The 22,923-nt window shown below is 35.6% G+C and overlaps 1 protein-coding gene across 1 annotated transcript in view; it reads left to right on the forward strand.

Annotated features, from left to right (window-relative positions):
* The first annotated feature begins 218 nt into the window (after positions 1-218).
* The window catches only part of PNPT1 (polyribonucleotide nucleotidyltransferase 1), a 41,731-nt gene continuing 19,026 nt past the window's right edge, over positions 219-22,923 (forward strand). The window contains exons 1-13 of the mRNA XM_007465658.1: positions 219-391; positions 4,952-5,012; positions 5,614-5,688; positions 6,411-6,516; positions 7,412-7,461; positions 8,478-8,541; positions 8,641-8,688; positions 9,634-9,747; positions 15,953-16,139; positions 17,009-17,060; positions 17,461-17,518; positions 19,518-19,614; positions 20,066-20,168. Of these exons, the coding sequence (XP_007465720.1) occupies positions 231-391; positions 4,952-5,012; positions 5,614-5,688; positions 6,411-6,516; positions 7,412-7,461; positions 8,478-8,541; positions 8,641-8,688; positions 9,634-9,747; positions 15,953-16,139; positions 17,009-17,060; positions 17,461-17,518; positions 19,518-19,614; positions 20,066-20,168 (1,176 nt within the window). The 5' untranslated portion in view covers positions 219-230. The remainder of the gene's footprint in view (positions 392-4,951; positions 5,013-5,613; positions 5,689-6,410; positions 6,517-7,411; positions 7,462-8,477; positions 8,542-8,640; positions 8,689-9,633; positions 9,748-15,952; positions 16,140-17,008; positions 17,061-17,460; positions 17,519-19,517; positions 19,615-20,065; positions 20,169-22,923) is intronic.

Here is a 22,923-nt window from a genome sequence, read left to right on the forward strand (position 1 = left end):
ATTATTTTTCTAATTGTTGTTCATTGGCTAATACGGAAAGATGGACTGGTTAAGTCACAATCGCGTTCAGATAGGTTTGGCCCTCTCTGGGTTTCGTAGAAAGCGGCCCGGTATCCGCTTCCCCGGCGTTCCCCACTGCACCGCGGAAACGAAACTGCTTTAGGCTCCGCCCACTACCTGCTGAGCAAGCCAATCAGGGCGCAGCCCGGGCTGAGCGCTTGCCGGGTGTCATGGCGGCCTGCAGGCCTTGCTGCTTGTGCCTCCGACTCCGGCCACTGGGCCATGGTCCCCTCCGTCTGCCAGGGCGGGGTCGGACACTCACCCAGTTGCAGATGCGAGCACTATGGGGTGGCGCGGGGTCGCGAACCGTGGCCGTGGACTTAGGCAGCAGGTAAGGAACGGTGTGCGTTCTCTGTTCTTTCACAAGGCATCATAACAGGCCAGCCCGAGTACATTCACCTCCTAGAGTACGAATCCGACACCCCCAGGTCCCTTTCCCCCTCTTTATCCCAAACCTAAATTCCAAATTTCCCTTTCCGGGTTTTGAGTCTGTCTCTTGGCACTCTCCTTCTCGCGCTGTCTCAGCCTCGTGCCCTTTGCTTCTTGTTCCTCCCTTCTGCCCCACTCCGGGCTTCTTTTCCCCAGCTGAGTCTGTACACCTGTTTTCCGTTCCCTTTATTTTCGGGGACTCCTGGGCTATGAAATGAAAAGATAATGCGTTGATAGTTGATGCTTACGTCATCCAATTCAGTTTACTGCCTAAAAAGCTTGGCCTGTATGACCCTGGGTAGAAAGGGAAGGGCAAGGTCAGTTTATTGAATGCCGGTTATATGATACTCTCATGTTTAAGCCTGTAGTAAATGTATTAAAACAAGAGAGGCTCAGAGAAGGTTAGGTAGCTTTCTCAGAGTCAACCAAAGCTAGTACTATGAGGCTAGGTGGATTTTGAACTTGTTTTTCAAACCGTTACTCTTTTTAGGGGTCTGTCTGCCAGAATTCATGTCGAAAATCACTTTTTAAAAACTACCGGATTCATTTTTAGAATAAATAAAACTGCTAATGCTTACTTTATATATCTACACCTTTCACATGTACTTTAAAAAACACTTTGATCCTAGTTCATACAAAAGCCAGAAAATCTGGCTTTGAATCCAAGACTTCCTCCCTAAGTTACTGAATGATTAAACAAGTTATTTCACCACTTTCGGTCCCCCCCCAGCCCTCCCTCTCTGCCCCGCAAATGAAGAGACTGAATTAGATAAAGATTCAGCAAACTTTTTCTGTAAGAGGCTAGATAGTAAATATTTTAGGCTTTGTGGGCTGCATACTGTGTCACGTATTCATGTGTGTTTACAAACCGTCTAAAAATGTAAGAAACAGTCTTAGGTGAAAGGCTGTAAAGAAACATGCTGTAGTTTGCTGACCTCTAGGCTAGATGATCTCTAAGGTCTTTCCACCTCTGGCATTCCTTGATTTTGATTTTTTGAGGGAAAAGATAACTCTTCCATTCTTCAAGGACTGAACATTTATTCTTCTCTGAAGAAATGCCCCAGAACATTTCACTCAACAGACATTTCCTATTTGTTAGGCTTGAGGGACTCAAAGCAACAAGATTAGCCTCTGCCCTCCAAATTTTTCATGAATAGTCTACTTTGAATCTTTCATTTATTAGTCAACCTGGACCTCTTTTGTAACCTCTTTTTAAACCTGTGTTGTGTGTTGTAACAGTGAGATTCATAAATATCATACCTTCTGGGTAAATCAATTGTTTTCTTTGTCATAAGTTTGTTGTTTGCAGCAAACTTTTTTGGGTGATTACTATGTACCACATACTTTATACTTGTTATATGTATTCTTTACAGTGCCCTAGGAGGTTGTATACTCTTGTGGTAAATGTATTTAATACTTACAGTAACCTTTGGGGTAACTTTAATTTTCATTTCAACAAGTTATTTTTGAGCATCTACGATATTGAGTTACAAGGCACTAGAGATTGTCTGATGAGGAAGTAAGATAAACAGAGGTTCAGTGCTGAGAAAATCAGTGTGGGAAAAGTATTAGGTATGAACAGGGTGCTGAAGGAGCACAGAGGGATGTTTATCACACCCTAAAGCTTACTGTTCAAGGTGAATCCTGAAAGGCAAGGAGAAGGTAGCAGAGAAAGTGGCAAGCACAATTGCAGAGAAGTGAGAGAGTGCATTGAGTAACTACAAATAACTTACTGTGGATGGAGTGAAAAGATGAAATGTGAAATAGCAACAAAGCAAGGCCAAATCTTAAAGGTGGGTGTTTTGTTTTGTTTTGTTTGCAGGGGTGGGGGTGAGGTGAGTTTTGTATCAATACTACTGAATTTTTCTTGGTGGAAGTTGGAGTAAGGTGGTTACATTCCATACCATTTTGCAAGTGTTTCTAAAAATGTTCTTTAAGCATATCTCTCTCCCTGGAGTTCTACTTCCTGTGGCAGATGGCTCCTCTTTTCCCTTCTATCTTCCTAAGCTGCCTCCTCCCACTCTTCTGCCCACCAATAGGATCTCCCTGCTCATCTTATCCTTTTTATTATTTATTTTTTTCAAAAGTATTTTTTGATTAGGTATTCACTCACATGGTTCAACATTTAAAAAGCTCAAAAATCTCCTTCCCATACAGTTCCATAGCCACCCAGTTCCACTTGCCACTGATGTGTTAGCAATCTATTATGTATTAATATTTGGAGGTATTTTATACATTAAAATGTTTGGCAAGTAAATTGATAAGAGGTAAAATCAACCATGAAATACAAAACTAATAACAGATTTGCACCAAAAACAACTAAAAGTGCATTAACAGAAAAAATTACATAGGTCAGTTAGCACCAACTGAGATCATGAGACAATGGAAAGTAACCACCTGGTTCTTTACATACTATAAATTGCACACACCTGGGGAAAAAAACAGTTTAAATTAGGGCAATCACCAAGGCAGGACCATAGGACTATGTGGTGGGTGGTCTAGGACCCCTAAAGGAGACACTGGCTAGACTCAAGAGAGGGAACAAAGAAAGTAGGAGGATTTGGTATTTGACTATAAATCAAGCATGGGTTTGAGAACACTGGGGGTACTGCAGAGCTGGTTTGTTTGTTTGCTTGTTTGTTTTTCTCTCACCAACTCATTCAGTCCCCATTGTAAATACAGTCATCCCTCAGTATCTGTGTGGAGTTGGTTCCAGGACCCACCGTGGATACCAAGATCCAAGGATGCTCAAGTCCCATAGTCAGGCCTCCCTATTCATAGTTCTGCATCAGATGATTCAACCAACCGAAGACTGTGTTTACTAAAAAAAAAAATCCATGTATAAGTGGACCCTTGCAGTTCAAACCCATGCTGTATATTAGCTTTAGAAGTTTTTAACAGTGCTTCCCTGGCTCCACTTCTCTCCTGGTTTTTGATACAATTGGGAGGGCTTATTCTTAGCCAGGGTGGGGATAGTCCACTCCTTGGCTCAGCCTTGTCAGTATCTGTACTCTCTTCCTTGATACACTCGTTTGTCAGTTGGCAGACATCTGGGTTGTTTCCATTGGGGAGCTGTTATTAATAATGCTGCTGTGAAGGTTCATGTGCAGATTTTTACATGGACATATGTTTTCATTTCTCTTGGATATATACAGGAATAGAATTGCTGGGTCATATAGTACTTCTTTGTTAACCTTTTGTGGAATTGCCAGATTATTTCCCAAAGCAGATGCACCATTTTACATTTCAATCAGCAGTGTATGAGAGTTCCAATTTCTCCACATCGTCATCAACACATAACATCCTAATAGATGTGAACAGTATCTCATTGTGGTTTTGATTTGCATTTCCCTAGTGGCTAATGATGGTGAGCATATTTTCATTATTTGTTGGCCATTTGTTGATCTTCCTTGAAGAGACATCTGTTCAGATCCTTTGCCAGTTTTTAAAACTGGGTTTCTTTTTATTGTTAAGTTGTAAGAATTCTTTACATATTCTAGATACAAGTCCCTTATCAGGTATATGATTTCAAAATAATTTCTCCTATTCTGTAGGCTTTCTTTCACTTTCTTGATAATATTCTTTGAAGCATGAAAGTTTTTAATTTTGATGAAGTCAGATTTATCTATTCTTTTCCTTTTGTTGTGCTTTTGATGTCATCTATAAGAAGACGTTGTCTAACCCAAATTTATGAAGATTTATTCCTGTTTATTCCTTAGAGTTTTATAGTTTTAACTTTTACATTTAATAATCCATTTTGAGTTAATTTTTATTTATAATACGAGGAAAGGGTCCAGCTGTATTAACTTTTTTGCATATGGATGTCCAATTGTCCCAGCACCATTGGTTGAAAAGACTGTTTCTTTCCCCCACTGACTTTATTTTGGCGCCATTGTAGAAAATGAAGGTGTCTGCAGTCAGTCTTGGAGTTTATATTTGGAAAGCAATGAGGGAAATTTTAAAGGATTTAAGGAGAGAAATGATCTAGTTTGTGTGGTAAAAGGCTACTTTAATCATCAAGGCAAGGGTGGTAAAACAAAAGAGACTAAGATGGTAAATGGGAAAAACACTTAAGAAGACAGCTTCTGGGGATATATGTATACGTATAAATGATTCACTTTGCTGTACAGCAGAAACTAACACAACATTGTAAAGCAACTATACTCCACTAAAAATTATTTTAAAAAAAAGAAGAAAGCTTTTGCACCTCAGAAATACTGTGTCATTCAGATTATCCTGTGCCTTGGTTTCTATGTTTTTCCTAAAGTAGCTTTTAAATTCCCCTGTATTTTCAATAATGATAGTGAACGCTATCCCTTTTTAGTTTGTTTTTTGCTGGTTGGGGGCCTGTGGGGCTTGGTAACCTTTAGTTCTTCTATTAGAATCTTTAATTGCTTTATACTAAGCTGGGAATTGTACTGATGACCGAAGTTCTTTTGTATTGAATTTTTATTTTAAACAGAAAATTAGAAATATCCTCTGGAAAACTGGCCAGATTTGCAGATGGCTCTGCTATAGTACAGGTAAAAAGTCCAAGTTGTTAAATTTTCATCTTAAAAATGGTTATCAAGACTGGTACTGAATATCTTTACAACATCATGTAACTTCTTAGAATTTTGGTATTGGAAATTAATTCAGACCATTTCTAGTGTCAGAACCATTCCAGACAACCAGGGAGTCAGAGGACTAGGTATATTAAATGAACTTTAAGATCTCTTACAAACTTGGGGTTCTGTTTTATTCTTGTAAACCCTGTAATGCTTTTCTAGAGAAAGTAATTTTACAGGTTTCTTCAATAGTAATACTTTGGAAATTTTTTATAGGCTAAATTTCCTAATAAGAAGTAGAAAATATGACTGGATGTGACTAAGCTATCAGTGAGCCTTTTCCCTTTAGTTCTGTTGTTTTTGAAAAACTTAGTGACTATTCTAATACAGATCATGATCATGTAGAAGGGATTAAGATCGGACTACTTGTGAATAATTATTTTCATAGTCATTGTGTCATGGAATAACATTTCTCTTCCCTTCATTTAACTGAGGGAGGATTCAGTCATTCACTGCTTATATGTTAATATCTGATTTTAAAAGAATTTACCAGTGTTGTTGTTTATGTTTAACTAAGTCAGGTGACACTGCAGTGATGGTCACAGCGGTCAGTAAAACAAAACCTTCACCTTCCCAGTTCATGCCTTTGGTGGTAAGTATTTGCTGATTTTTCTGAACTGTAGCATAAATATATATATTTATAGCATAAATATACAATTTGTAGTATTTTCGTCCAGTGTCTAGTGAGTACAAAGTGTAAACTTTGCACAATAAAGGATTTTCCTTAATTGTTTGATACTGAGTCATTAAAAAGAATTTAAAATGATTGCTTCATAACCAATTCTCATATTAGTGGTAAGCCTACTTTACAAGGTCCAAGTTCATTAAGTTGACAAAAACAGTGGAAGTGCCCAAGTACTTTGATGTTTAATAAGCAATGAATTCATTGCTTTCATAAATTTCCCTTTAGTATGAGTCTGCAAGTATATGTTTGGTGAAGAGTAAAGAGCTCATTAGTATTTTATGGCTTCTTTTATTATGAAAAGGGGAATGCAGTTATATCTAAGAGAGGTAATACAAAAAAGGCAATGTTGAACTTGACCAGGATAAGCTACTGTGGGAAGTAGGGACGCTACACAGTCATCTGACTAAGTGGAAGGCTTTTTAAAAATCCATTTGCTGAAACATTTCTATCAGCTCTCCTTTCCCTAAGAGATACAAAACACTAAAAGTAAACAAAATATTCTCCACTCTTAGTCTGGAATATGCCGTTGCAACCTCAGGAGAATTGTATCTATATAGAAATTCTTGGGGAATAGTTTGCTACTACAAAAAGCAGTCGAATGAACTGCATTTTTTTCATTGCTACTTCAGGTTGACTATAGACAGAAGGCTGCTGCAGCAGGTAGAATTCCCACAAACTATCTTAGAAGAGAGATTGGATCTTCTGATAAAGAAATTCTTACAAGTCGAGTAATAGGTAAGATATTAAGATAGAGGCATTAACCCTCTCTGATAAGCCTGTGTTAGTATCTCTTTTCTTCCATCTGTATTCTACAGTATCTCTTAAATTTTCTTTCACTACATTAACACTGCCTAAGATTATTTACTTTCTCCCCTCACTCAAATGTGGGCTCCATGAGAGAAAAAACTTTTTGTTTAATACTGAATCCCCTATACCTGGCATACTGCCCAGCACAAAACAGGCATTCAATAAATATTCGTTGACCAAATGAATGAATCTCTATTAATCATGTAAATTCTGTGGCCCACGCCTCTAACTCTGTTGAACCTATCCTGAGTATTTTCCATTTTTATGTTCAGCATGGTAATTCCTGAAAGCATTATATTCGTCAACTACTGAAATATGTTTATAACCTGTCAAATCTTCGACATCCTTAAATATTGTGGATCATTTGTAGTCTATAGCTCTTCTACCCAAAATTTCTACTTTATATTTATCTGCATTCATCAGACACAGAAAACCAAGGAAGGATTTTCTTTTGGTCTACTGTTGGTTAAGTCTCTTTCCTCTGCTTATATAAATAAATAACAAATAAGCGATGAATTCTGATGCCTGTGGAACCAGAATGGAAAGCTGCTCCCCAGTTTTATACTTGGGTGCTCTTGCCCTGCTAGTTTTTCATCTTTAGGGCATGATGTATATTAACATTTATCTGTGACCCTGTCAGTAAATTAGTCCAAGGGTTTTGTTTTTGTTTTGTTTTGTTTTGTTTTTGTTTTTGTTATTATTGTTATTATTGAATGGCTAGTTATATTATTTTTTAGCTTGTTTAATGAGGGAAAAGTTTTAAACTGTGAAGCAACTTCTGTCAGTAACTGTTTAATGTCTTTTCTTTTTTTGCTTTTGGCAGATCGTTCAATTAGACCTCTCTTTCCAGCAGGCTACTTTTATGATACACAGGTAGGTTCTGTTTTAGGTTTATTTGTTTCCAGGTCAATCAAAAATGACTGAATGAATCTCTATTTAATACTTCCTAGGCTAAACATTATAAACAGTACAAAATAAGAATTTTTGGTGATCCTGCTACATTTTACATTAAGTTTTATTAAAAACAATAATTTTTAAAAGCTAACATTTATTTGGTGTCAATTTGAGCTGATACCTGAATTACAAGTAGGAATTAGCCAATGTAGGAGTGTAGGAAGATGGAATGGGAAGCACAGAAGCCCTAAGGCAGGAAAGAAGTTGGTAAATCTGAAGAAAGGTTAGAGTGATTGAGGTGGGTGGGGATAGTTCAGGCTGGGCCTTGAAGGTCATATTAGTAACAGACTAGGACAGTTGACACAACTAATCTTTATTACCTGTTTTTATCACTGGGTCCTCTAAACCTCTTCTTTCTTATATTTTAATACTTTGTGAATATTACTTTCTTTCAGAATAATGACCCATATACTTTAATTAAGTAACTATTTTATGTATTTGAGAAAAATAAATATGCCTTGCAAATATCCCTTTGCAAGGATGTCACTGCCTCAAGAAGTTATTTTCCTAAGTACATGACATAGGCATTTTATTACAGTGTAATTTATTTGTCTATGCTTAGCAAACAGAAGACAATATTTTTATGTAACATTTACTAACATAGCTAACATTTACTGAATACTTTCAACATGCTCAGTATTATAAATGCTTTACGCACAATATTTCCTATAATTTTCCTAAGAACTGTTTAGGAAGATGCTGTTATTTTTCCCTTTTAAAGATAAGGAAACTTTTTGAGGCTTAATTTAAGTAATTTGTCAATGGTCAAGCATGTAGTTAAATGACAACCAGAATTAAGGGGTTTGACTGCAGAGGACCTGCTTTTAACCATATAGTGCTCCTATATTTTAGGACAAGATGTTAATCGAAATGATAATCCTCCCAAATCAAGCAGATTTTTTTTTAAGTGCTTTGAATTTTTTCCCTTGCACCAGATCCTTTGTAATCTGTTAGCAGTAGATGGTGTTAATGAACCTGATGTCCTAGCAATTAATGGTGGTAAGTATAAAAATAAAGATTAAAATTATTACTGTTGTTTTTTTTTAAGCGATGAAATATTTTTATTTCAGCTCTTATTTTTTTCCTTTTTCCTTAAAGCTTCTGTAGCCCTCTCATTATCAGATATTCCTTGGAATGGACCTATTGGTAAGTTAGGTTTTGAAAATAAGAAACATTATATTTTTTTTCAAGAAATAAGAGTAAGCATGCTATAGCAAGGGCATAAATTTTTTGGTTCTGAATTATTATTTCTTAGGGAGTTGAATTAAATGACATTCTAAGAAGAGTCCTTTCAGCATTTTGAGATATTTTTATCTTTGCTTTGGGTTTTGTTTCTTATAGCAGTATGTTATGGTGTTAAAGATTATTTTGTTTTTAGATACTGTGACTTCTTTGTTGCCTCTTCTGTTAGAGGACTTTCTCTTTTTTTGGACTGGGAAATTGTCAGAGTATATACTCTTTCAGGATAATACAAACATGTTTGTAACTTACAGCTCTTATAAGTTGTAATCATGCAATATACAAATGATTCATCAAGTAAATAATTATTGACTGTCCTAAATGCCAGATACTGAGCTAAGCACCGAAGGAACTAAGGCAGACTAGGCATCAGCAGTACAAGATGAATGAGACAGTTCTTGGTTCCAGCATAAGTGAAACAGACAAATAATTATTGATATTTATAAACAATATTATAAAAGTGTAGCCAGAGTGCTAAGAAAATGATAGAGAAGGGCGGGTTTAGTCTTGTGACAGGCTGTCAAGGAGAGCTCCTCAGAGTTATCGACATTTAAGCTGAACCTTAGTAGGATCAGATTGTAAGCACTTGCCTTAGAGAAAGTACCTTCTAGACCAGGAGAAGAACATGAGCATAATCACAGAGATGTAGAAGAAATGGTGTACTTGAGCAACTGAGTGGTCCAGTAAGGCCAGAGGTAGGGTGAGGTAGTATAATCTGTGGGCCTTAAATACCATGATAGAAATATGGATTTTACTGTGGTCACAATTGAAGATAGGGATTGAAGCTGTCACTAGGATGTCTTGAAAACTGAGTTTTTATTAAACAGTTGCCAACATTTTAATATGTTTTAGGGGCAGTACGAATAGGAATGATTGATGGAGAATGTGTTGTTAACCCAACACGAAAAGAAATGTCTTCCAGTACTTTAAATTTAGTGGTTACTGGAGCACCTAAAAGTCAGATTGGTAAGTAGTTTAAGTGGTAGATTTATTCTGGATTTTACTTACAAGTTCTGGCTTCTTAAAAATGCATTTAAACTCTTTTTTTGTATGTGCGCTTTGTTAATTAGCCATAAAGATATTTGTTTTATTGCTGCCCTATTTTGGTAGCGCTCTTGCTTCATATCAGACAATACCTAAAATTATAGACTGTTATACCACTCTAATTGAAATATACAAAAATCGTTATCAAGATAATTCTAGTAATTACTTTTAGACAGATAAGCTAGTCTAAAATTTGAAGTTCCAACTATGGTAGTAAATTAATTGTTTCATTCATTTAAATATGTTAATTTGGCTAATGCAGTCATTCTAAGTCTGTTTGTTGTCCTCTGAGAAAGAGGTATCATATTTCCAGTAGGTGGAAAACTAGTAATAAAGTAGAAGAAAATGCTCTGACCATGGGCCACCTTCACTCCTTCTAACTAAAATGTCATAATTGCATGAATGAAAATCAGGGGCTGGTTCTGTTGAAGAAGAATGGGCTTTAACAGTCCAAATGACCTGGGTTTGAAACCCAGCATCTGCCGCAGTTAACCATGGACAAATTAATTAAGGTCTCTTAGCAGTTTATTCTACTATGTGACATGTGATATCTGGAACTTTTTGACAATGGATCTTCTAATGTGGGAACATTTTGATGAAACATAAACTGTTAAAACTTTTAGTTCTTTTTCTGTACAATTAATGTGTGAAACACCTCATTTCCAGCTTCTTCTTTTGGAGTGTTAGTAATAAGTTAGAATTAGATACTATCAATATATATGATAGACAAAACACATGAAACAGGAGTTGTGTATTGTCTACATGTTAGTTAGGGATTGTGTGGTTAAACTAAATAACAAGGCTTAAACAAGATAGGAACTTATTTTTCTCTCAAGTAACAAAAATTCAGAGGTAATAAGTCCAGGACAATTATAGCAGCTCCATAATGTCTTAAGAAATCTAGATTCTTTTTAGCTTTCTACTCTGCTGTCCTCAGGGTGTGGCCCACATCTTCATACTTATGAACAGGCTACCTCTGGCCAACTTTTCTAACTTACAGGCAGGAGAAAGAAAAAAGAAAAAGGGGAATAGAAAAAGGAGTGTGCCCTCTGAGTAAGTCAGCCTCCCTTTTAAAGAACTTTCCCAGAAGTCCCCACATAGCAGTTTCCACTTCCATCTTATTGGACAGAAGTGTGACACATCTGCATCCATGACTACAAGGGAGGCAAGGAAATGGTTTTTGGATTCTACCTTGAGAAGGTGGGGAACTATTAAAATATAGAGAGGATTCCAAAGATATGGGGAGGCTCTGAATAACAAATGACCCCTACATCATATTTGAGCATCTCAGAAAGGGCCTTGAGCAGAGTATTGGTTTACTATTTGAAGTTCACTTGGTCTCCATCTGAAATTTTTTTTGCTGAAAGTTACAATGTTCATTTAATTCCAATTAGTAAATTGATTTGGCTTCTTTACAGGGCCATTATGATTAGAATCAAGGTTTGTAAAGTACCCGGCATAGTACCTAGTACCTAGTAAGCAAACAGTTAATACCTGCTATTACCATTAAGACACAAAATAAACTTGCTTCTAAATGGTCATATAGCTTCTATCTGCCTTAGAATTTGAACCCCTCTAATTTTATTTTTTTTTTAATTTTTTTTTTTTGCCGTACGCGGGCCTCTCACTGTCGTGGCCTCTCCCGTTGCAGAGCACAGGCTCAGCGGCCATGGCTCACGGGCCTAGTCGCTCCGCGACATGTGGGATCCTCCCAGACTGGGGCATGAACCCGTGTCCCCTGCATCGGCAGGCGGACTCTCAACCACTGCGCCACCAGGGAAGCCCTGAACCCCTCTAATTTTAAGTAGATATTGGACGAATGAACTAAGGATCTTTACCGTTATCTGTGGCATGCCACAGAAACCCGATAGGCAGCATTCCAGCTGGCTGTTCTCACCCATTCCTCTCTAGATGGAAGAATGAAACCAGAAACTGCTTAAACCGTCACAGTGTAGTCTTGAGTAATTATAAGGAGGCTGAACGTGATTCAGAACCAACCTGTAAGGAGACTGGTTTCAGAAGTTACCAGCATCCATTTTATGACTTCCGCATCACTATTTTCATGAAGATATTCAGCCAGTACTCTGTACTTTTGTCAAGGTATACCAAATATACATTTGACCCCATGTTCATGTGTTAAAGTTAATATTGGGTCCAAGTCAAATATCATCATCATGGAACTTCTGGGATACAAAAAAGTAATTGCTACCATTTCATTATTAAAATATTTAGGGCTTCCCTGGGGGCGCAGTGGTTGAGAGTCCGCCTGCCGATGCAGGGGACATGGGTCCGTGCCCCGGTCCGGGAAGATCCCACGTGCCGCGGAGCGGCTGGGCCCGTGAGCCATGGCCACTGAGCCTGCACGTCTGGAGCCTGTGCTCCGCAAGGGGAGAGGCCTGCGTACCGCAAAAAAAAAAAAAAAGAAAAAAAGAAATATTTAGTAAACTGGATTTTTAAAGTATGATCTTAAAGGGCAAAAATAAATATTTTTAAATTAATTTTCATTGGAGTATAGTTGCTTTAGAATGTTGTGTTAGTTTCTGCTCTACAGCAAAGTGAATCAGCTATACGTATACATATATCCCCTCTTTTTTGGATTTCCTTCCCATTTAGGTCACCACAGAGTACTGAGTGGAGTTCCCTGTGCTATATAGTAGGTTCTCATTAGTTACCTATTTTATACACAGTAGTGTATGTATGTCAGTCCCAATCTCCCAGTTCATCCCACCCACCCCCCTTGCCCCCTTGGTATTCATAGTTTGTTCTCTACATCTGTGTCTGTATTTCTGCTTAGGGCAAGAATAATTTCTATGCACTATTAGCCACTAGGTTACATCTGCAGCCATTATTCTGCACAGTGCTATTTAGATGCTTGTTTTCAACTGGTACATTTAATATCACTAATCTTTCTGTGTATACTAGGATATAATTTAGGAAAACAGTATACCAGTAACAATTTTTATGGAAAAAAACTGTATCTAGAATTCATAACTTCAACTAATCTCAGAAGTCCTTTACCTTCAACTATTGAAAATGGTTAAGTTCAGAACAATCATTTTGATGAGCTTTTTTGTTTAAAATTTTAGCCTCTATGGCAGTGCTGTCCAGAACTCTGCAATGAAGGAAATGTTTTATATCTGAACATGTGATTACTGAGTACTTAAAATGTGGCTAGTGAACTAGGAACTGAAGTTTTAATTTTATATCATTTTAACTTATTTAAATACAAATAGCTGTATGGCACAGGTAATTATCATATTGAACAGCACAGGTCTACAGACTCAAAACCATAAGGGATTTTCTTATAAAGCACTTTTAAAAGTGAATTGCTTTGGGGCTTCCCTGGTGGCGCAGTGGTTAAGAATCCGCCTGCCAAAGCAGGGGACATGGGTTCGAGACCTGGTCCCGGAAGTTCCCACATGCCATGGAGCAGCTAAGCCCGTGCGCCACAATTACTGAGCCTGTGCTCTAGACCTCGCAAGCCACAGCTACTGCAACCCGCACGCCTAGAGCCCGTGCTCCGCAACAAGAGAAGCCACCACAATGAGAGGCCCACGTACCACAACGAAGAGTAGCCCCCTCTCGCTGCAACTAGAGAAAAACCCACACACAGCAACAAAGACCCAATGCAGCCAAAAAATAAAACAACAACAACAACAAAATGAATTGCTTTGAAATTTAATTGATGAAAACAAAGTCTGAGTAATATTCATTTTCTTTGCCATATTCTCTTCTTTAAATGAATTTACTGAGGTATAATTTATATACATTAAATGCATGTTTGGGACTTCCCTGGTGGTCCAAGTGGCTGGAGCTCCGTGCTCCCAGTGCAGGGTCTGGGGTTCAACCCCTGGTCAGGGAACTAGATCCTGCATGCATGCTGCAACAAAGATCCCACACACTGCAATGAAGATCCTGTGTGCTGCAACTTAAAAAAAAAGATCCCATGTGCCACAACTAGAAAAGATCACACATACCACAACTAAGACCTGGTCGCAGCCAAATAAATAAATAAATATTTTTTAAATGCATGTTTTGTTTTTTTAAATTTTTTTAAAATTTGTTTATTTTATTTATTTATGGCTGTGTTGGGTCTTTGTTGCTGCTCACAGGCTTTCTCTCGTTGCGGCAAGTGGCTACTCTTCGTTGAGGTATGCAGGCTTCTCACTGCGGTGGCTTCTCGTTGGAGAGGATGGGCTCTACGTGCGCAGGCTACAGTAGTTGTGGCACGCGGGTTCAGTAGTTGTGGTTCACGGGCTCTAGAGCGCAGGCTCAGTAGTTGTGGTGCACAGACTTAGTTGCTCCGCAGCATGTGGGATCTTCCCAGACCAGGGCTTGAACCCGTGTCCCCTGCATTGGCAAGCATATTCTTAACCACTGTGCCACCAGGGAAGCTCTAAATGCATGTTTTTAAATTTCCAATTTAAATCTGTGAAAGTGAGAGGTCATGGGAATACAGATAAGAAAAAGGATATAACCATCTCCATATCATGGTATCAGAGAAAGCATCTTCATGCCTCAAGTGAAGAACTGAAACCTTACCTCCCTTTACCCTCCCCCATGTATATTCGTTTATCTATATTTAGAACCACAACAGGGAAGTGTCACAATTTTTGCTTTTGCTTCAACCATCAGTTTAGAAAATTCCAGAGAAGGAAAGTGTATTGTACTTACCAGTATTTCTGCTTAACATGTTCTTAACATGGTTTCTTCCTTTATTGTTTGCTTTCTGTTTAGAGAACTTTCCTTAGCCATTTTAGGGTGACACATGTTCTTCTTTCTCCTTCATCTAAGAGTCTTGATTTCTCCTTCATTCCTAAATATCTTCACTGGGTATAGGATTCTGGGATGACAGTTCTTTTCTTTCAGCACCTGAAAAATATTATGCCTCTTCCTTTTGGCCTCCATGGTTTCTGATGATAAATCTGCTGTTGTTTACTTTTCCCATATGAGTAAGGTGTCATTTTTCTCTGGCTGGTTTCAAGATTTTTTTCTTTGTCTTTGGTTATCAGAAGTTTAATTATGATGTGTCTTTCTTTGGGTCATCCTATGTAGGGTTTATTCAGCTTCTTGAATATGCAGGTTTATGTCTCTGCCAAATTTGGGGAGTTTCCAGCTATTTTTTTTTCCCAGTACTTTTCAGCCCTGCCATCTTTCTCCTCTCTTGCCAGGACACCAATGACAAGTGTTATATCTTTTGTTACACTTTCCCAGGTCTGCTTCAATTGACTGATGGAATTCCAACATATGAAGCATATAAGTAGATTTTTTTCATTCTCGATTATGCCTAGAAGCCTTAGAAGTGACTTTTTAGGCAATAATAAATCTTAATGACAACATTATGTGGTTAAACATATTAGTTATGATGGCAGCTATGTATTACATGATCTTTGACTTTGGACAAGTTGAGGAATGCCAGAAATGGCAACAAGTTGGCAGGAGTCTATTCAGCCTTGTTGAAACCAAAGCCAAAGCTGAATAGTAGATTTTAGCTAGATACCATGCTAGAAGCCTTACTTTGGAGCTTCCCTGCTTTACACAGGAGTTTTACTGTTACAGAACTATAAAAACAACCTTTTATGGTAGTAGCTAGGGTTCTCTAGTTGGCTTACTTGAAACAGTATCACTACAAAGATTTCCCCACCTGTGCAAGAATTAGACAATGTGACAATGACCAAACTAAGTGGGAGGTCACATCAAATATTGTTAAACAGGAAACATTTATTGGCCACCTATTGTGCTGATATTGTAAAATTTCATTTTAAATACATTTTAAAAAAAGATGCAATTGTACACATTAAAAGATGGAATTTTATAGTATTTGAATTATATCTTATAAAGCTGTTATAAAAAGTTGTGTGCATAGTTTATTTTCTTTTCCATTTCATTTTTTATGAGAAATCTCTCATTAAATTTATGAAGAATATAAACCTAACTTCAAATATCAAGGTTTCTTTATTCATTTACTACTGTTTATATTTTGGAATTATGTTGATTCTGAGGAAAGAAATCAAAAAGGATTAATAAAATTCATCTGTAGTATTTATGTCATGTCATGGTATTTGAAAATGCTATATTGGTAAAAGGTTCAATGGCAGTCCTTTTTTTTTTCTTTTTTTTTTTTTAGTCATGTTGGAAGCCTCTGCAGAGAATATTTTACAGCAGGACTTTTGCCATGCTATCAAAGTGGGAGTAAAATATACACAACAAATAATTCAGGGCATCCAGCAGTTGGTAAAAGAAATTGGTGTTGCCAAGAGGACACCTCAGAAGTTATTTGTTCCTTTGCCAGAGATTGTGAAACACGCTCATAAGTAAGAACATCTGTACAAAAGAAAATATGAAAGTGTCACCAGATTTAATTTCCTCTCAGAAAAAACTTCTCACGGAAGCATTGTCCATGCATTACTTCTTAAATAGCACCCTTCTATTTTAAGAGTCATTGCCATAAATACCAATCTAATGCTTTAAAAAGGATAAACCCACATCCCTCTTGAAGGGCCTAAGTTTGAATCTCAAAGGAAAGGGGAGAGTGAGTTTACTGGTGAAGATTCAGATCATCCTCATATCTCTTTGTGTCAAGGAAAAAGAGTATATAAAGCATAAGATATTTGAATATCTAAGGAAACTGTTGAGGTTCTTGAAAAGAAATACAATCACCACTATATGCCCAGTCCTTATAATAGTGCCTGCACATAAGCACTCAGTAAATTCTGAGTGAATGACCAGAAATTTATTTGAAATAAATTGAAAAAGTTAATATTTCCATTAGTATGAGTCTCACAGCCATTACTCAGAGATTAAAGAGTTATATACACTGTCCCCAACAAAAGCATTGCCTGCAATAACAGCCAAAACACATAGAACAGAAAAAAACAACTGGTCATATGAGAGAGACTGAGCAGAGAGAAAGAGAAAAATCTAAGGTGAAATTAATTGAACAATTAAGAATGGAGGGCATGTGTGTGATTCCCTTAAGATGTGAGGAGAAAGAAATTTGTGTTTTGTATCTTATTATAAATAGTAAACAGATTAGCAGTGTTATAGAGCAATAAATACATATTTTTAATTCTTTATGAAATGTTAAATATTTTAGCTTATTATTAAATATTTCAGTTTTGTTTATAATAGACACTGCCTACTGTTTCCAAATATGCTGACATTTATTTTGTGCTTAAAATAGACTCGCCATGGAAAAACTCTATGCAGTTTTTACAGATCATGAACATGATAAAGTAGGTATACCTGAATGATGAAGTAGGTATACCCGAATTTTGTTTATATAATTGTTCTGGGAATTCTTTTTTGTCATAGCTTACACAGTTTTGTTTATGAATATTTGTCCTATTTTTATGAAAAATCTCTAAACAGAAAGCTAAATAAAAGCCTAGCTGTTTGCTTCTCCATTCTCCTTTTGTTGGGAAGGAAGTTTTAGGGAAAACTTTTAGGGAAGTGTGGAAATATATTTAAATCAATTAAACAGGTAATATTCCCTACAAATCAATAACCAGTTTCAATATTTTAAAGAATGTTACCATTAGAGAAATCTGATTACTATTACAATGTGTTAATTGTATAATAATCTAAAAAAATAGAAATGTTAAATATAATAACTGAACCTCAACTTTCTTTTAGATTTCCAGAGATGAAGCCGTTAACAAGATTAGATTAGATACAGAGGAACAACTAAAAGGTAATTTTTTTTTTTTTTTAGTTTAAAAAATATTTAAAGGAAATAATAGATTTTAAAGTTTCAGTTGTGAGACCTTGAACAAATCAGTTATTCTCATTACTACATTATTACTTAAAATAATGATACATCCCAAGGTTACTGTTAAATTGACCTCTATAAATGGGTAAGAACTGCACCTGACATAGAGTGGGCACCAATAAATGCTGAATGTGAGGTATTCCTGACCTTTTCTGGATCAAACTCACACTCCAAAATGGGTATCATTGTTTCCTGTCATGAAAATCTAAAAGATATTCTTTAAAATTCTTGAGTTCTTAATTTGTAAAATTGCAATACTAATAATACATGTTTTGTGGGGATTGAATGAATAAGTCATTTACATCTGCGCCTGGCACATAGCAAGTGTTCAGTAAATGTTAACTGATGTTGTTATTATTAACATGTGGAATTGTAAAATTTAGATTTTAGAGAATCTTGCTCTCTAAAAATTATTAAACAAAGGATTTGATTGTTTTAATATCAATCACAAACTGCATGTGTACCAGGCATGACATATAGTTCTCGTTAATTTTTCTGCTAACAGACAAATAGTCTCTCACCTGAGTATCTTATTTTAAGACAAAAATTCTGCTGCTAGCCTTGATATTAAGGCCATTACCTATAATTGCCATTGAAAAAGTTTGGTCTTTTCTCACTATATTTCATCCTATTAAGAATTAGAAGTTGTTGAACTGAATGAATAAGCATTTTCAGAACTCTAATGGAAAACTGATGAATTCATAAAAGTGTTAACAAAAGATCAAGATGAAAAAAAATTAATTACATGGGACTGAGTGAACTGATGAGGATGATTATAATTTTTGTGACTTTCTGTTTGAATAAAAAAAAAACTTTGAAGCATTTAGTACAAAATACAGGTTAATATCTTTATAACTTTGACCTGGGAAATAATTTCTTAAACAATTTACAATAAAAGAGCTAATCATTAAAAAAAAGAGAGAGGGAAGCTGTATAACACCTGTTGCCTTATTTAAAAAGAAAAGTGATTTTGTGTTGGTATTAATACATAATAGAATACCTTCATGACCCTCTGGGTTCATAGGATATTTTAAATGTTTTGTTACTAATTATTTTCCTCTCTAAGTGCAACTCTGTTAAAGCATAAAAATTCATATTAAAATATAATATTTAAAATTATTCTTGCCTGATGAAGACACAATTCTTAATATATCTCTCTGTGGCCACTTCTTGTGTTCTGGTTACTTTAAAGTTATATTTAATAAACCAATTGCTTATGAGAACAGTGCTTAAAACTTGGCATAAATCAATTGGTAAGATAAAGTAGCTGAACATTTAAAAGCATAAGCTTAGGCCGACAAATCTGTATTCAGGTTACAGCTGTCAGTTACTACCTGAGTGATCTCAAGCAATTTACTCCTCCTCTTTAGGCCTGTTTTTTCTTCTGTAGAATGGGGATAATAGTAATAGAATTTACCTCATAAATTCCTATAAAGATTAAAGGCATTTTTAAAAAAACATGTAAATTACCTGGGTTATGAAAGAACTTGATAAATGTTAACTAAAAACTAGTCGGTAGGGATTTGTAACATATAAAAAAAATTATTCCTCTATTTGTGGACTAAGATAAAAAGATCCTAAGGCAAAACAGTTAAGGAGACTACCTTAAAAATATCAGTTAAACCTTCTCATGATATGGTTGGCTAGATTTGTCAGATAACATAATGTAATAGAAAGCTGATTTCAAAGCACTATTCTGGTAGAAAGCAAACTAAGTTCCCATTAACAGTGCATTTGAGGTATAATACTTGTGTCTCTCCTACTTAAAAACATTTAATTTATCTACTTTGAGGACTAAATGTTCAGAGTCAACTCCCTTGGCTTACTTCCATAGTTAATTTATTTGATACTGTGAACTTAGGAGAAATCTTATCTTCCAAAGAGAGAAAATCTTTGTTTTGGTTTGTCTTTTCTTCTACAGAAAAATTTCCAGAAGTTGATTCCTATGAAATAATAGAATCCTTCAATGTTGCTGCAAAGGATGTTTTTAGAAGTATTATTTTGAATGAATACAAAAGGTAAACATACCCTTTTTTGATGGAATTGAAGGCAAGTTTCCTCAAAAGTGGCAACTTGCTCAAAGCAAGAGACTTTTTTTTCAAATAACAGGAAAGAATTATATAATGTTTATTTTATAAATGGATACCTGTTGAAGAGTGTGTGTATTGGGTAGATGTGTTCGTCCCTTTGTGGGCCTTGTATAGAGCACTGCTTCACAGCTGTGACTGCATGTTAGAATTACCTGCAGAGCTTTTTAACAATATAAGTGTTATGGGTCACAACCCTTGAAATTCTGATTCAGTGGGACTTAAGATGGGGCCCAGGTATCTACATTATTTTTTTTAAGTTCTACAGGCGGTTATGACATGCAGTTCAAGTTGAGAACTTCCTGGTAGGATTCAAAAGATAATGTGTGATTTTTCTGACTTCCAACACTGCTTTACTTAATTATTTCCTTTATTACTGTAGGTGCGATGGTCGAGATTTGACTTCACTTAGGAATATAAATTGTGAGGTAGATATGTTTAAAATTCTTCATGGATCATCATTATTTCAAAGGGGACAAACACAGGTAATATATGTAAAAAGCTACAATTATCTGCCAATACAGGATTGCTTAATTAGTTCTAATAGAAGTACATTACGTAGGTTTTGGTAGCATATGGAATATATTATCTATTCAGAGTACTTTGATTTTTTAAAAATGTTTAACAGTCAAGATAATGAACATATCAGTCATCCCCAAGAGTTTGCTCATGCCTCTCTGTAGTCTCTTCTTCCTGCTCCACTCCCTTTCCTTAGGCAACTACTGATCTGCTTTTGTCACTGTAAATTAGTGTGCATTTTCTAGAATTATCTGGTATTTTTATTACATTTTTCTTTTAATCTTAAGTACACAAAATTAAGTCACTCTTACTCCTCAGTTTATGACATATTGGCATTGTTGGTCTATGGCCAGGCCCTCACTTTTTTTCTCCATTTAGCCTGAACCTTAGTCCTATTCTTTTCCTTTACCTATTCCCTTATATTTAACATATATGTGTATGCATTGTTTCATGTATGGTATTATGCTTTATTTTAATTATGTTAATCACTAAGTTTGCCCATCTAACGGGTACAAAGTGGTGTGTCATTGCTTTCATTTGTGTTTCCTGATGAGGAATGAACATCTCTTTATATGATAGTCAATTAACATGATAACTGTATAAACCATACCCTGGGGGACTGCATACCTCCAGGGCACTCTTTTCACAAAGATAATGTCCCTAGAGTTGAGCAGAGTTGTAGCCCTAGTTAAGCTTTGCTCTTTTGTGAATCTGTTCATATCCTTTGACCAATTTTTTTTTCTTTTTTAATATGGTTTACTGTCTTTTTCCTGCTGTTTTTCACTGAGTTCTTATGTGTTTTAAATATTAATCCTTTTCAGTAACCATAATTTGTATATATCATCTCCCTCTTTGCCATGTCTTTTAACTTTGCTTGTGGTAGCCTACTATAAGCATACCTTGGAGATACTACAGGTTCAGTTCCAAACCACTGCAATAAAGTGAATATCACAATAAAGCAAATCAGACAAATTTTTTGATTTCCCAGTGCATATAAAATTTATGTTTTATACTATACTGTAGTCTATTAAGTGGGCAATAACATTACATCTAAAAAAACAATGGACAAACCTCAATTTAAAAATACTTTATTGCTAAAAAAATGCTAACTATCATCTGAGCCTTCAGCAAGTCATAATCTTTTTGCTGGTGAGGTTTTGAAAATTTCGAGGATTATCACAATGTAACACAAAGACACAAAATGAGCAAATGCTGTTGGAAAAACGGTGCTGATAGACCTGCTTGACACAAGGTTGCCACAAACCTTCAATTTGTAAAAAAGGCATTATCTGCAAATAATTAAAAAGTTAAACACAATAAAGTGAAGTGCAGTATAATGAGGTATGCCTGTATATGTCTACAGTGAACCTGAAATCTTTACTTTTGAGGTCTTCTTAAAGAAATCCTCCCTTATCCCAAAGTCACAAAATTATGCACCTACTTCTATTAACTTTCTAGGTTTAGCTATTAAATTTAGACTATTAATCTATCTTGCAGTTTATTCCTATACAAGGTATTAAGTAGAACTCTCCAGAGTGAGCCAATTTTGCAACACTGTTTACTAAAAATTCATTTTTTTCCCATTGATTTGTAGTGTTACCTTATCATATTCAAAGTTTATAAATACATGTTTGAACTAAACTCTCTTCCATTGTTCTGTGAGTTACCTGGGCCAGTGTCAGACTGTTTTAATTATTATAGTTTGGGGATATATTTTAATATCTGAGGGGCAAATCCTCCCTTTTTATTCTTCCTTCTCTTCCCCTCCCCCCAAATTGTCTTAGCTTTTCTGTTACATTTGTTCTTTCATTTAAATTTTAGTATCATATCAAGTTCTGAAAAAAATCTTTCTATCCAATACGATTTAGATTGGTTTTGCACTAAATTTACGGAATGAGTAAAAAATGATATTTTTACAATTTCAATCACAGTCTTTACAATAAACATAGTCTACCTCTCCTTTGATTTGGGTTTTCTTTTATGGCTTTTAATAAAAACTTTTAAAAATAACTATTAAATTTTGTATACTTTTGTTAGCCCTTCTGACAATCTCTGTCTTTTAACTAGAGTGTTTTAGTTCATTAGTGTTCAATTTAATTTTTTGAGTTTAGTCTGTCATTTTACTATTTGTTTTTGTTTAGCCCCTCTGTTTTTTGTTTTTCTATTCTTTCTGCCTTTTTAGATTAATTGAATATTTTTTAGATCTCCATTTGAATTTGTCTGTTTGCTTTTTAGCTATACCTCTGTGTTATTTTACACTGGTTACTACAGAGAATACAGTGTACATTCTTCTCACAGTCTGTTTACAGTTAATTTTTTTTCACTTCACACAAAATGAGTAAAGTTTGCAACCACTTACGTCCATTTGCCCCTCCTTCCATCCTTTATGCTGTAGTTGTGTTATGAGTTACATCTACATGTGTTGTAACTCCACAAAGCAACATTATAACTTTTATTTTAAACAGTTACATACTTAAAGAAGAGGGAAAAGATAGTCTTTTATATTGACCCACATATTTACCATTTCTGATGCTTTTTTATTCCTTCCTGAAGATCCAAGTTTCCATTTAGTATTATTTTGCTTCAGTCTGACAGGACTTCATTTAGTATTGTCCTATGGATGTTCTGATAACAAATTCTTATTTTTCATTTATCTGAAAATGTCTTTATCTTTTTACAAAGAATCTTTTGCCAGAATATAGATTCTGGGTTGATGCTTTT

This window comes from Lipotes vexillifer, unplaced genomic scaffold, assembly GCF_000442215.2.
Source record: "Lipotes vexillifer unplaced genomic scaffold, Lipotes_vexillifer_v1.1 scaffold77, whole genome shotgun sequence".
Classification (NCBI taxonomy): domain Eukaryota; kingdom Metazoa; phylum Chordata; class Mammalia; order Artiodactyla; family Lipotidae; genus Lipotes; species Lipotes vexillifer.